General features: G+C 30.8%; 1 protein-coding gene across 5 annotated transcripts; it reads right to left on the minus strand.

Annotated features, from left to right (window-relative positions):
- Positions 1-2,944: 2,944 nt before the first annotated feature.
- On the minus strand, positions 2,945-8,442 carry LOC8262167 (putative disease resistance RPP13-like protein 1). Of its 5 annotated transcripts, none has more exons than XM_048375847.1 (3): positions 8,310-8,442; positions 3,632-7,569; positions 2,945-3,526 (listed from the first exon to the last, which is right to left on the minus strand). In XM_048375847.1, exon 2 carries the CDS (start codon positions 7,517-7,519, stop codon positions 3,656-3,658), a length of 3,864 nt encoding a protein of 1,287 aa, XP_048231804.1. In that variant the 5' UTR covers positions 7,520-7,569; positions 8,310-8,442; the 3' UTR covers positions 2,945-3,526; positions 3,632-3,655. The 5 variants fall into 5 exon arrangements, with proteins under 5 accessions (XP_048231804.1, XP_048231803.1, XP_048231802.1 ...); XM_048375846.1 differs by having other exon boundaries at positions 3,632-7,601; positions 8,310-8,435; XM_048375845.1 differs by lacking the exon at positions 8,310-8,442 and adding an exon at positions 7,701-7,831 and having other exon boundaries at positions 3,632-7,601.
- Positions 8,443-16,351: the final 7,909 nt, after the last annotated feature.

Raw genomic sequence — 16,351 nt, forward strand, 5'->3', positions numbered from 1 at the left:
AATACTGTCCTTTCTTGTAAAAAATTCTTAAAAAACCAAAGTTTTTTAGAATGGTTTTTCTTTGAATAAAAATCTTCATGTAAAAGCTTTTTATCGATTTGAAAATCTTTTGAAATCATGTTGATTTCTGCTTCTAGATTTTGTGTTATTGCAGATGGTGATAGTGAAGAGGGGGTAGAGACGATCTCTATGTCCTCATCTTCTTTCTTTGGTTCATTGTAGACGGGTCTGGGGATATTGCTTTGGTAATCAACATTCTGTAGTATATTGTTTGAGCTTAGTATATCAGATGTTGAAAATCTGGGTTGTGTTTGAGATGGAGTTGGTTCTTTGTAAGGAGCATAAATAACATAAGATATTTTTGACACCCTTCCAATATCTATGGTCGATGTTGAAGAATCATCATCATAAAATCTAGAAGAGGTTGATTTTCTGTTGAATGTAAGCTTTACTTTTCCATCTGAAAACTGGGTTATATTTTTGAGATTTGTATTTGGCTCTGTTTGCTTTGGTGATTCAGGTTGGGTTGCACCTTCAAGGATCCATTCTTCTGGAAGAGTGATATCTTTCAATTGAATATTGTTTGGAATAGTTGCATTGGATTTGGAGAGGTCTGTTTGTAGGAATAAGGTTTCTCCTTTTGGTGAATGGAGCTTGTGTTTTGAACCAAAAGCAGAAATCATGGCTTTGTAATGTATTTTGAAAATTAATGCTATCGGAATAGATCCTTCAAGCATTTTGTAATTATGTGTCTTTATTTGAAGAACAATGCTTTTTAAAATATTTTTATCATTTAATGAAATTGTAATGTTTGGAAAACAATTGAAAGAAATTGGTCCTTTATTGAGGCTTGACTCAACAGTACCTAATAAAGAATCATAAAAATTTGTAAACCTAGCATCTCTAAGGACAACTGAGATGGACGTATCTAAACCTTCTCTGGTAAGGGGCTTTAGTAAATAGTGAAGAAATCACTATTGAAGATTTTACAAAGCATATTGATGATTGAGAAATACCCAAAGTCCAAAAGGCTTGACTCAACAGTACCTAATAAAGAATCATAAAAATTTGTAAACCTAGCATCTCTAAGGACAACTGAGATGGAAGTATCTAAACCTTCTCTGGTAAGGGGCTTTAGTAAATAGTGAAGAAATCACTATTCAAGATTTTACAAAGCATATTGATGATTAAGAAATACCCAAAGTCCAAAAGAAACAAATTTATGAGTTTTCAAAGTTTTCTCTCTTCAAAACTGATTTTACTATCAAAACTGAAGAAAGAGATATTCAGATTTCAAAGCCTTTTGAAAAAATTTATCTTTTAAATCCAAATACCCTCCAGAAGCATAAAGAAAAAGACTACAAGTATATCCATATAAGTCTTGTCCGGTGTATATATATATATATACATATATATATATATATATACATATATATATATATATATATACATATATATATATATATATATATATATATATATATATATATATATAAGATTTCCCATTTCTTAGCCCTGAAAGATATATTGCAATGAAATAGATATCAAGTGGAATAGAATTGACTGAGTGGTAGAATCATGGAAACATCTATTTTTCCATATTTTGGACATGGAACAATATGTTACTCACTGAAACATGGAATGACTGCAACATGCTATGGGGTGGTAGTCTTGCATATAGGGTTAAATCAATACGTTCTAAGAAGAAATTCTTGACTATCAATATCAAATTTCATTAATCGAATCACTTTTCAAAAAATACAAGACATCTAAGTCATACAAGATTCACTGATAAGAAATATATATATATATATATATATATATATATATATATATATATATATATATATATATATATATATATATATATATATATATATATATATATATAGAAATGTGTTTTAGATGGTTGTTGAGTAATTTAAAAATACTAAATTTATAAGCAACACTCTCTGTAACACTCTCATTTTATCTTACTTTTCAATCTAATAATATGATACTTATTTAATAAGTTAGACTTATTTTATATTTTATTTTTAATAAATAAAAATAAAAATAAATTTATTTATTAACCAATTTTAAAAATATTTGATCACATGAATAATAATATATTTTTATTTTAACAATTTTATATTTTTATAATTATTTATATTAATTTATTTTATTTTTTTTATTAAAAAGAATATAAAATTAATTTAACTTGTTAAATAAGTAAAAGATTACTAGATTAAAAATGTAGAATAAAGTAAATTAATATAAGAACAATCATTTAATAGAGTGTTCAAGAAAAAGTGCTGCCAGCATTCTCTAATTTTCTTTTTTTTTTAATAACATCATTTAGCTGCTGAAAAGCAATTTGTATCCCCCTAATTCCAAACAAGCTCTTATATATCCTTTGTTTTAATTATGAAATAAGTGAACTCATATTCTCATATTATGAAATAATGGAGGTTGAAGTGTTATGTTCAAAATTCTTTTTTTTTTTAAATATGTGGTGGTATATTTTTCATTTTATAAAAAAAAACTCTTTTTTTCTCTAATTTAAATAACTAATATGCTGATTATATTTATCGTTAAAAAGAAAAAAAAATGAAATAATAACTCAAAAAAATAAAATGAAATAATAACTCAACTGAACACGCACTAAACTTTTTGGTTTTTCCTTTTAGTGCGTTAATTTGGTGTCATTCAACAGTACAATGAAGCACGCACATCAGAATTATCTGTGGGGCTGTCACTATTAAAATGTCCACCTGAGATTCAAAGAGAACGTAGTGGCTGATATATTAGGACCACCATGAAGGACACAAATTCTAGTTCCAGGAGAAGCCTTATATTTGATGCTTAATTTTTGTTAGTTTCAAGAAAAATATAACAATATAGGTGCAGCAGAAATTTAACGGAAATGAGAGAAGAATTTCTAACATGATAATGCTCCAGCAACTGATAATTGATTGTCCAATTGCATTATGTTAAAATGTATAGCTGTCTTATACATGTACTATATCAAATAAGAATAGTATGCAGTACTTTTCTTCTTCAAATTCTTCTGAAAAAATTGTAAGGTAATACCCACATCTCAACAATTTCCAACCAAATCTCTAGAAGCCCTTTCCTTGCAATTGACAACATTTTTACCCGTGATGGTATAAACAATCAATCAGTATCAACAACCCACAAATTCTTTTTTTTTTTTTTGTTTTTGGATCATTTTCAGCTTTATAATTATTGAAGAATGAAAGCAGTAAAAAATATTTCCAGATGACAAGTTTGCAATCAAATCCCAAGAAATTTTCCATATTCTTACCTTTCTGAAAGTTCATTTTGAACAAGTGAATAAAGATAATGGGAGCAGAATACATGCATGGTTAATGGCTAATGCTAAGGCTAAGTCTATCGCTTTTCATTTCCCATTTCAGAAATGAAAAGAACAGGGTGCATCAAGTCTTTAGCAAGCATCATCCGCTTAAAACTTTCAGGAACTCAGCTGTGGATATTCAGTTGGAGGATAAGTCATCAAGCTCATCTGAAAACGAAATCACCAGCTTGTCAACAGCTAATCAAATATATCTGATAATTGGGATTAAAAAAAAAAGGTTCAATCTTAAGAGTTTGCTGTGAATGGACATACCCAACAAGCTATATTAATGCTTGCTTATTGAATTACACACGCTGGAGGGGCTTCCCCAAAAAGCATACGCCTTTCCGGAATCTGGGATATGATGGACCAATAGTTTCCTTTCTCTGCAAAGCAATGTTCCAAAGAAGGACAGTAAGATATGTCTAGTGTTTGAAGTGAAACTGGCAGGCCCTCCTCTGGCAAGGACGAAATATTTTTGCAGGAACGGATCTCTAATAATTTAAGCGAGGTGATATTTAGGATCCCCTTGGATATGGACCGCAGATTGTCAATTTCACTGATAGAAAGATGCTTCAAGGATGTGGGAAGTAAGCGGCCATCATCATCAGGAAACGAAAACATTTCTACCTCAGTAATATCAAGGCGTTGAAGAGAAGAGAGACTAGATAGTCCCCACTCAGACATTGTGGTAGGCATTTCCTTACGACGACAACCAGTTATAGTCAGTCCTGTGAGATGAAGGAGGTTGTGCTTGAAATTTGTAAAGCATTTGAGATTTTGACAGACTGGAATCAAAATGTGTTTGACATTGCTGCAAGCCAAGCTGTGCAAGAGTGACTCCAGTTGCGGTAAATCTGAAATATATATGAGCATCTTTCCTTCTTCTTGAGCCGGGTGGTATGTACCTATCCTAGAATTATAACAATATTGCTGAGGGTGATCATTTAGCTCAACTTCATGCATAAGATAATCATCCTGATGAGAATCTCCAAACTGAAGGTATGTTAATGTTCTTGGTAAGCCAGTTTCTGGGAATTTAAGTTTTGGGCAATTTCTGATTCTTAAATGTGCAAGAGGTGCAAGGCTGTATAGCTCATCTGTCAGTTTCTCCAGGTTCTCGCACTCATCCAGTACCAGAAACTCAAGATTGCAAGGCAAGCCTTGATCACCACTAGCGAGAACTTTAAGGTTTGGACATCTTGTAATTACAACACGCTTCAAACAATGCAGCCTCTTTGTCCGACATCTATCTTCCCACAGAACTAATAGGTCACAGCAATCTTCTACCTTTAGAACTTGGAGTGCTTCGGCTGCCCACATCAGCCTTTTCTTTAAGCAAGCCAGCCCTGAAATTCCACACAACTGCAAGGATGTGAGATACTGAAGATTAAAAACTTTTCCAAGAACAACCTGACTACATTTTTCTATTTCTAGTGTAGAAACAGATGGCAGACTTGTAAGTGAATCTTTCAACTGCGGGCAACCAACAATATGAAGCTTTGCAAGTGATGGGAGATGCTTAGGTAATTCTCCCAGTAACTTGGGACAATTCCAAAACTCAAGCTGATGGAGACGAGGGAAATTTATGTCACTGCAAGTCCAGTGCTCCCAATCTGTCATGTTCTTAAATTGCAGACTTTCAAGAGATTGAAAAGGCTTCCAAGAACATAAATCATCTCCATAAAACTCCACGCCAACAGTTCTAACACTTTCTGCATTTTTTATGGATAACCTTCTAAGTGAGGGTAGTCGACCAAGTGATGGCAATGACATGCTCTTCGTGCAACCGACAAGGTCCACCTGCACCAGTTTCACAAATGAGTGATCCCCCAGCCATATTGGGAAGCTTGTGCCACCAAAGAATGCAATTGTAAGCATTTCCAGATCTTTCGGAGGTTGCAGCAAGTCAAGAACTAGTGTTTCATCCCTCTCGTTTCGTGAATCATTGAAGTCATCACTCCAGTTCATCTCTAACGTAAGAAGGCCATGTTTATCCTTCAGATTAGCTACCTTGGCATCTTCAATATCGACCACATTGTGAAGCCTTTGTAAAGAAAGTTTCCCCTGGAGAGACAACAAGTCTTTTAACTCCCGTAGCCTCAGACCATCAGCTTTTCCCACAATAAACTTCGCCAATCCCTGAAGACAGGTCAGATTACCTATCCCTGCGGGCATTTCTTGTAACTTCCATGTCCCTGTAATTTCAAGATAGTGCAGATTAATTAAATACTTGATGCCTTGAGGTAATGTTGTCAGTTCTCCGCACCAATTCAATACCAGCATATGCAAGTTGAGAAGTGCACATACTGATTCAGGTAACCACTTGATGCCTGCATACGCCAAGTTCAGAAATCGCAAATGGTTCAATCTACCGATTGAGTTTGGCAATTGGGTAATGCTAGCATGTTCAAGAGATAATACTCTCAGGCATCTTAATTCAGGTAGCAAATTATTTATCTCCATATCTATTTTTTCACTGTATAGATCAAGTGCAACTAATGTTCTTAAGTGCTTCATTTTGCACAGCACTTCTAATCTCTGTGAGATCTCTGACCACTTAGTGTAAGTCAAATGGCGAACCTTATCAAAATCTGCATATAATTGGCTATCACCCAAATCATCCACCGACTCGATGAATGTTTCTCCTGCTACAAAATGAGCTAAATCACTTATGAGATCATGCATCCCAAACAATCCCCGACTATGCTCTTCAAATAATGATCTTGATAATAACTCATTGAAATACTCCAGCCCTATATCTTCCATTTTCTTCTTTGTTTTTGACTGCGGCAATAAGCCTTCAGCCATCCATAGAAGAACTAAGTCATGCCAATGAAATTTGTAATCTTTAGGAAATATTGCACAATGTGCAAAGCATCGTTTCAAGTGGGAAGGAAGCTGATGATAACTCAGCCTTAGGGCTGGAAGAATACCATTATCCTCAGGTAAATCCCAGATTTTACTTTCCAACACTTCTATCCAAGCAGTCAGATTTGGTTTACCCCGCAAGAGCCCACCTAGTGTCTTAGCTGCCAAAGGCAATCCTTGACACTTTTTGGCAATTTCTGCACCTATTTCTTCCAAGTCCCAGTATTCATCAAAATTTCTTGTTCCCAAAGCATGATATACAAATATAGACAAGCAGTCATCAAATGACAACTTCTGCAGATAATATGCTGGAATTGTACCTATCTTTGATGACACACGTTCACTGCGAGTTGTAATGATAATCTTGCTTCCTGGTGCCCCTGCTTCAAAAGGACCGCGAAACAGTGTCCAGTCATCATAATTTTCTGTCCAAACATCATCCAGGACGATTAGAAACTTGTTTCTAGACAGCTTCTCCTTCAGTTTCACTTGGAGTGAATTTAGATCTTCACCGTCACAATCCTTTGATTGAAGGATTGTTTTGGTTATCTTGGAAATGTTGAAATCTTCACCAACCGAAACCCAAGCTTTGAAGTCAAACTCCAGCATGGTATCATTGAAGACGAGCTGAGCAAGGGTGGTTTTACCAATGCCCCCCATGCCAACTATTGGAATGACAGAGATTTCTGAGCTTCTAGTTTTTGCTTTCAGCAGTCTAAGTACTGCCTTTTTGTTTTCCTCCCTACCATAAACCTGAGCTTCATTCACCAAACAGGTTGTGGCAGATCTTTCTCTTACTCGGCTGATCCTTCCTCGAGTGCCCTCTTCCAAATGCATGATATCCTTTTCTTTTATGATATCCTCTAACCTGACAGTTATTTTCTCCATCATTGAAATCACCTCAGCGTTGAACTTAACAGTTCTTGGATTCATCCCAACACAACAAGCAGGAATAAATTTCCTCAAATTACTTGTACTGGGTGTGGCTTCCGCCAGGAGCCTGCGTCGCCGAGCTTCGGTGTCAAACTCATCAAGTATGTCTTCAACATCATAAGCTAAGTGTCTAAGCTCGCTGACCCAGACTTTCACCGACTGATTTGTCATCTGCTTCTCCTCTGCATCATCAAGAAAAGCATAAATTTTGTTCAGCAATCTATCCCATTTCTTGAGTTCGTCCAGGACATGACCTTGGCGTGCGTAGTTGAGCAAGTCCATGGACGTCAACTTGTCGAGCAACACCTGAAAAGCAGGTGAAAGAAGAGCACCTCCAACGGCAAGCGCGATCTCCATTGCAAAGAATCGATTGTTGATGGAAACTATTGAGTTCTGTTGTGGTGTGGCTGTGAGACAGAATTCTCACTTACATTATTTTCTTTTTTTAAAAAAAAAGAAGAAAAAGAAAACAAATTGTCAGCTGCGACATAATTTCAAAGAAAGGAAATAAAATATATGAATAGTCTAGCAAGCACACCTAGACTTTCTGTTCTGTTCTATTGTTTTTGTCCTGAGCCTTTCCATACGAACAAAAACAAGATTGATTACATATATTTATCGTAAAATCAAGTTGGTGTGGAAAGAGGAAGGTGCTAAGAAAGAAAAGTAGTATTTGATTGCCTCCATATAATGGTTAGTTGGATAATATTTTAGAGAAGAACAAGACAAAAGCCCAGCTTGTCAAATTAGAACATTCCCCAATAACAGTTTAAGAATTAACAGAAAATATCAAAAGGTTCTTCACTTGACATTGGTTTCAGACATTAATTCCTTGTTCGAAGATCAGAAATAGGCGGTGCTAATGTGCTCTCCATGATCCTTTGCACCTACAGAAGGGTAAAGCCAACCTTTAATGGAATTCATCCCATCTCCATTCTATGGTTGAAAAAGGACTGTGATCCGAACCACATTACTGTAAATTAGTTTTTAATAAATTATTTGGTATGAAAAAATTCCTTTTTTTAGTACCTGTATCACAATTAATTACAAAGTGAAATCCGATTCAGAAAACGCAAATTTCAAGAAAGATAAGCATCAGTAATGATATCTAATGAAACAAAAAGAAAATAGTAGGAGTAGTTGGTACCCAAGGCTTGTGTTAGATTTGTTTCTTGTCCTTGTCATTCTTGATGCTCATTCTCTTCTTCTCCTTGCAGGAAACCTCTTTGACTTGATACATGACCTCCTTGGTTACAACTTCCTTTCTAATGACAATGAGTTGTCCCTTCTTAGACCCAAGTTGGTGTTTTTGCATCTTGGCCATGGCTTCCTTACTGACAATTTCTCTATTTTTAATGGCAAATAACATATATTGGTAGACGAAGACAGGAAATTTTTCCTGGTTTCCATGGTAAAAGTGCTTGAGCTGGCCTTCAACTCTTGTACCGTCAAGGCCTTCATCTTCTGTGTTATAGAAGCATGGGACGATGTAAGCAACAGCTTTTGGCTAAGGGGGACGACAGTGTTCTTCTCATAATAATTTGAAGAAGCCATTGGGAAAATTTTGGATGAAACGGAGAACAAGAAAACATGGAAAAATTCTGATAAAAAATTTAAATAAAATTAAGAAATCTAAATTCTTTTTCTTTTTTTTTTTTGCTATTGCTCTTGCCTTGGGTAATTTATATTCTTATTGTTGTTGTACAATGTATTGCTATTGTTACAAATAAAAATATTATTAAAATAAATAAAAGAGCTGTATTTTTTCAGAGAAATCTTATAATTACTGAGATTAAATAACAATTAATATTATAAAAGAATTATAAAAGGATATTTATGTATTCACCTAGAGAGATTTCAAAATACTTACATAAATATCATATTTATAACTAAAATAACTAAACTAAATAGCTAATGATATTTATAAAAATAAATTTAAATAAAAATAGTAATCTAAAAGGTATTAGGTAGTTAATCGAAATCCCAACTGAAAATGATAATTACATAAACATCTTATCGTATATAAAAAAAATTTTATGCACAATAATTATATAAATACCAAATAAAATAACAAAAAACACAGAAATATAAATTAACAATTCAAAAATAAGATTGACCTAAAGTTTAAATATAAATTAAATTAAACTAGGTTTTTTTTTTCTCCTCCTTTATATCACTTTGATCCTTTTAACAAATAATTTATTTACTAAATTGAGAAAAAAGATAGTTAATATCTTTTCGTTATTTGTACTGAGATGGAACAAAAATTGAGTGTGTGTTACACTGTTGAGTTCTTATATGGCAATATGTTGAATTTCCTTTATGTAATTTTAAAAATCTTGATTAAATTAGAAAAGCTGCGGGTAATAATCAAATTGAACATATAAAAATGGAAATTCAGTATTATTATATGGCATCATAAAAAAGAAAGAACTAATTAAAATTCATAGGATTTGGCTGTTGAAAGATTATATTCAGTCTACAGTCAAAGGAAGAAACTGTCTAAACATGGCTGCTATTGAAAATTCAAGTAGCATGGTTTGACCCATTGTTGATCTTTCATGCCTCCTGAACGGCTTGTCAGGAAATTGTTGTGACAGACCACAGGATGCCGTATATGAAATCTTTAATCAATTAATCATCCAAATTAATTTACCTTTATTTTTTTTTATTATGATGGAAAGATTCTATTTATTTAATTTCTCTCTTTTTATTATTTTAATGTTTATCTGATTTGGTATTAAATTTTTTTTTTTCCAATTATGCCAAACGTTAATGATTATGTGATTGTTTTAGCTGTTGCTGTGTTTTCTCATCGAACGAAACCAAATCCTCTCTAACACAATCACTTACCCTTTTGCTATTCATTGTTATGTAATTAAGTTAATCATTTTCTTTTTGTCCATTAAAATCTTTAAAAGCTAATTATTTTATGTCTCTCTACCTGGGAGGAATTCTTCTACCGATTAAAATATCTTTATAATTAATCAATAATTATTAATTTTATTATATTCTAATTCTATATTGTAATTAATTTATTTCTAATTCTAATAAAATTAATTCTATTTCTATTTTGCACAGTCTGTAATTTCACTTTTATATTAAGTGTAAGAGAATTACTATCCTATGTTATATAGCCTACAACCTATTGAGTCTCATTTTGCCATATAAGACAATCAAGTTGTTACAAAAAACAAATTTTAACCTCCACGACACTCATAGCCTCATTTTTAACTTATTCTTTATAAACAGAAAATGTTTATTATAACATAATTAATCAATCACCAATGCCCACGTTAGCTAACCAATTTAACTATACAGGTGTAACAGTACCCTCCCTCCCCATTAAAACCATCCCTTAGCCACTTTAGGAGCATCTAATGGATGAGAAAGACCAATGAAGTGACCAAACTTTGTAAACCTGTCGATTACCACCATCCTTACCCCTAGACCTTGGAAGTTTCTCTATTAATCCACAGAGACAGACAACCATGCTTGAGAAGGAATTGGAAGGGGTTGTAAGAGACCAGGATATGCTACTGATTCACTCTTACACTTTGGCAGTTGTCACAAGCAGCTATATACTGAGTGATATCCTGTTTAAGCCCTGACCAATAAAAATGAGCTTTTGCAGATTCAACTGCTAAGGACCACTTGAAATTGTCTTTCTTAAGCAATTCAGTTAAAGGTCTACTAATTAGTTCATAACCCTTTATGAACTTTCTATAAGATCTAGTTAGACCTAAAAATCCTCTCAATTCTTTCAATGAAACAAGTCTAGGCTATCTCACTATAGCTTTTTTAGATCTGTTAACACTTCTTCTCTAGTAATTATGTGGCCCAAATACTCTATTTGCTCCTGCCCAAAAGAACACTTAGACTTCTTAGCAAATAAGGTATTCTTTCTTAATACTTCAAATACAGTCCTCAAAATGTGAATCTCAATCCTTACTATAAACTAAAATATCATCAAAGCTTGAGAGGTGGTTGGGGCATTGGTAAGCCCAAAAGGCATCACCTTAAATTTATAACGGACCACTATAAGTTCTAAAGGTTGTTTTATGAGTGTCATCATATCTCATTCTAATCTGCTGAGAACCAGCTCTCAGATCAAGCTTAGAAAAGAAAGAAACTCTATTTAACTCATCCAATAGCTCATCAATGACATGTATAGGTGTTTTCTCAATTTTAACTTGATCAATTTTTTACTTTCTAGATTATACTATATGATTATTTTAGTAGCGTATCTCGCCGAGCCGCCTTGCCTGCTGGTAGCCGACTATATTGGATCATTAAACCATCATCATCACATGGCTATTTCTTGATCTCTGATATTTCTCTTTTACATTATTTTTGAAAAAAAATTAAAATAAAAATGAATTTGTGAGTTGGGACACAATTTCAAAGAATGTAGATCAGATATATGAATAATCTAACAAGCACACTAGGCTTTTTGTTCTATTGTTTTCGTCCTTATGAACAAAACAAGATCGATTAACCATGCTAATATGCTTTGGATGATTTTTTTTTTCACAGAAAAAGCTGCATTTTTGTTACTAAAATTTGATGTGAGAAACTGATTTTTAAATTATTATTTTTAACACAATTAAGCCGTTAATTTTTAAAAATGTAACGATTTTGGCCCATCATTAAATAGAAGTATGAAATAAGTTGTTACTGAATTCATGACTTTTTTGTGCACCTAGCACGCAGTACCCCTGTGTGGATTTTTTTTATTTTTTTTACTTTTAGATGCTACAAGCTGTCTTCTATTATATTATTATTAATAAGTTATTATTATGCTTTTTATTTTAATAAATAATATACTAGCATTTTTATAAGAAAAATACCATTTCTTAAAATTAGATTTTATATATACATGCAGCTTTATCGATGATTTAAAGTTTCATAAAAATATAAAACTTAATCTCATTTTAGTATATATTTATATTTTAAATTATATTACATCTTATTTCATAAAATTTAAATTTTATTTATTTCTTATCATTATATGATGATACTTTATTTTCTTAAAACTTAATAATAACAATGAAACATTAAAATTACTATTTTCATTTTCATAATTATAAATTATGAAACACAATGTAGGTTATGAATATAAGTTCATTAGTATAGAGACAAAAGCCATAATTGGACCCTTGAATTTATACATTTTTTAGATCTAGGCCCCTCATGTTTAAATTGGTGTAATTAGGCCCTCCAACTATTAGCATTAGTGTAACGAGACCCCTTATTAAACAATCATTAGTGTGTGAACAGTAGTTTCATTGTTGCTGTTAAGTCTATTAATTGATAATGGTTTTCGTACTTATGAATACAAAAAGAAAACTATGAGATATGACTTAAATAATAGAGATTTGGGATTTTAGGGTTAGGTTTGTTGCTTTCAATTGGTATGGGGAAGGACTTTCTCTTTGAAATTGAAAATCTATGGTGAAGAAGAAGAAGAAATCGCTTAATGACATCTCAACTAGAAAGTTTATTAGCATTTCAAAGCCAAACTCAGAGTACATATATAGAAGGAGGAAGTAGTTCTAGGGATCTTTTATTTGAGGTGTACATATGGAAATTGATGGTGGCAAGGACGGAGAACAATTAGGGGAGAAAGTTTTGGGTTATCCTCATGAGATTGTAAATGGATTAATTATTTTCGGAGTTTTTGGTTTGAAGTGAGCAGTTATTTGGGTTTGTGTAGTTGTATTTTGACATTTTTAAAAGTGAGCATGATTTGGATAAGAAATGAACGGTGAATTAGGCTTTTCTTTCTCTTTCAATTGCATGATATGTTTCCAATTAGGGATATAATTTGTCATTAAGTTTCTTTACATTGAGAATAAAACAAAATAATGTGTTCTTTTAGATACAAACTACTATTCACATGATGAGATATATATATATATATATATATATATATATATATATATATATATATATATATATATATATATATATATAGAAACTATTGTTCACGCGTTAACGGTTGTTTAACTAGGTGGCTTATCACACCAACACTAATAGTTGAAGGGCTAATTACACCAATTTAAACATGAGAGGCGTGAATTCACTAAACACATAAATTCAAGAGCCTAATTATGATTTTTGCCTAGTAAAAAAACTATAAATATTACAGGTTTGTAGGTTAAAAATAATAGGACCATAGATTATAAACTATAGGTTTATTACATATATACCTAAGATTCATATGTTATATTACAAAAATTTATTAAAAAAACTATAAGTTCATTGGTTAAAAATAAAAGGTTTATAAATTATAAACTAAAGGCTTATTACAAGTACACCTAAGATTCATAAATTAAAGTTCAAAAAATTAGAGATTTTTAGATCACGCCATTCCGCTTTTCTTTGTTTCTTTTTCCTTCAACTTTCTTTTTTTTTTTTTGTCTTTTTTTATACTTTCATTATTAGTTTTAATTATTTTGGTTTCAATTTTATTATAATATTATTATGAATGTACTATAAATTTTTAATTTAATTGTATATTTCCAATTATTTTATATTTTTATTACAATACTAAATTTATTTTTTAATAAGATACTAACATTTAAAGGATATATATATTATATTAATTAAATATTTTATACATCAACATTATTAACGATTCAACTTTTCTAAAAAGTATAAAATCTAATCATATTTTAATATATATTTATATTTTAAATATATTAGACCTTATTTTTCAAAATCTAAATTTAAATTATTTTTATCATTACATAATAATATATAAATTTCTTAAAATCTAATAACAAAGAGACACTAAAATTAATTTCATATTCATAATTATAAATTATAAAATACAATTATAAGTTATGAATACAAATTCATCGGTGAAAACTATAAATCATAAAACTATACGTAGGTTAAAAATAATAGGTTCATAAATTATAAACTATAGGTTTATTGCATTATCTGATGTTTGTATATTATGGCCCAAAAATATATCAAAAAAATACAGATTCATAGATTAAAATCAAAAGATTCCTAAATTGTAAATTATAGGTTTAATTGATATTCATAGATTATTATTCAGAAATTTATAAATTAAAAATCAGATTTATATGTTAACTGATGAACTTACAGTTCATGAATAATGAATTTATACCGTTTATTTGATAAACCAATAAATACTACTTCACGATCTTGTTGCCAATAATTATATTTAACAATGAATTTTTTATGAATCTTACATCTCACTACTAATAAATTTACAATTTATGTTTAATAAACCTACAACTTATCATATATGAACATGCATAACAGTAAAAATTCAATGTGATATAAAATATAAATATGATATTTTATAAAAATGTAAAATTATCCTTAAAAGACATTTAAATAAATCACATGTAAAATATTAAAATTTATTAATAAAAATTATATTGAGAAGTTTTATGCAAAATAAAAATTTAATTCTTTATTTTTTCTATTGATATCCATAATACTAAAATTATGATTAGGGAAATTAAACAAATACAAAAACTAAACTATTTTAATGCAATTTTTTAAGAGAAATTATATATAATTTTAATTAGAAGAATTAAATAAATAAAAAAATATGACTCTTAGCGCCCATTTTTCGGATTCAGATATTGAGGGAATTATGGAAAAATCTATAATGAAAGTTACTACCTTTCTCGAGTTTCCGGAGGTCGAGGACAAAAGAATCCTAGTTAAGGTTAAGAATAATTGAACCAAATTTGCTTTTCTAGAATCAAATTGGACCCAATTGGTAGAAAAAATTAAGTTTGAAGGGTGAAACAGTAATTTTTAAAAGTTTAGCGATTAAACTGTAAAATAATTTCAAAACTTTTTACTCCTTAATCCAATCGGCTGTACACAGAGCCGATCAGCTTAGCATAAAGCCGAATCGGCTCTGTGGAGTGTCGATTGGTGCAGTGCCGATTGGCTCTATGCAGTGCCGATTAGTCCAAAAATCGAATTTTTGCATCGTTTTTTAATATTTTTCACTTTAAAATGATAAAATAAATGAAAATACATCTTCTAGAATGTTTTATTGATAATTATTTGAATTTTTAATGGTTTTCATATATTTCGATAGTTATCCATAATTATCATTAAACATCTTTTGTAAGTCCAAAAACTAAATTTTTTATTATGGATATTTATCAAACAAATTATAATATATATCTCAGTCTATAGGATTTCCTTAAACCTTCTCCTATAAATAGAAAAGAAAACTCTAAGCTAGGAGGGCAAGTGAGTATAGAACCATTAGTAAGATTTTGGCATATACATATTATAATTTCCAAAAGTAAACACAAAACCTACTAAATACTCTAGATTCCTACCCCATCTTTGGATCAAATTCCTCATTTACTCTTGAGACTCAAGGATCTGCATAATACAATGACAACCTTAAAGTCTCAAAGCATCCACATTATCATCTTTCTCTGTTCTTCTAATTTTTTTATTTTTTTTCTTATTTTCTTTATTAGAAACATGTTAGGATTTTGTGGTTTCTTTCTATGGTTGTTATCTCTTTTAATGTTATATGTGTTAGAATTAGATTTTTTTGGATGATTTACATATTTTTATGATATGCATGTTTTCTGGATTTTGAAACGGATAACTTTTATATTCTTGGTTTTTGAATTTGATAACATGAACATGCTCGACATTGAATCTGATAATATGAATATGCTGGTTTTTGGTTTTGAATATGATATGAAGGACATGTAGGATTTTGAATCTAAATATAATTTATTGGATCTTGAATGTGATTAGTAAAAGTAAGTGATTTATATTTCTATTAGATTTTAAGCTTGTATAATTAAAATTTAGATTATGCCTTAGAACTCCATATTTGATTACTGTCAATTTAGTTTTAGGGTCTACATGCCTTTTTAGGTTTTTCATGTTATATTTCATTTTTCTATATTAATTTTATACGTTCTAATTGAATTTTTATCTTCTATGCATGTAAAAACTGGCTCGCATGTGAGAAATTGAGGAAGATTACAAGAAAGACATCTGAAGTCCCCTAGAGCCGATCAACTCTTCATCGTGAGCCGATCGGATGTGTATAATATTAGGTTAATTTATGAGTTTTGATGTATTTTTGGCGATTTTATATACTGTAACTTAATTTTAGGGATTTTCTTTACAATTTTAGTTGTAGGCAGGTTGTAA

The sequence above is a fragment of the Ricinus communis genome, chromosome 6 (genome assembly GCF_019578655.1).
Source record: "Ricinus communis isolate WT05 ecotype wild-type chromosome 6, ASM1957865v1, whole genome shotgun sequence".
In the NCBI taxonomy this organism is placed as follows: Eukaryota; Viridiplantae; Streptophyta; class Magnoliopsida; order Malpighiales; family Euphorbiaceae; genus Ricinus; species Ricinus communis.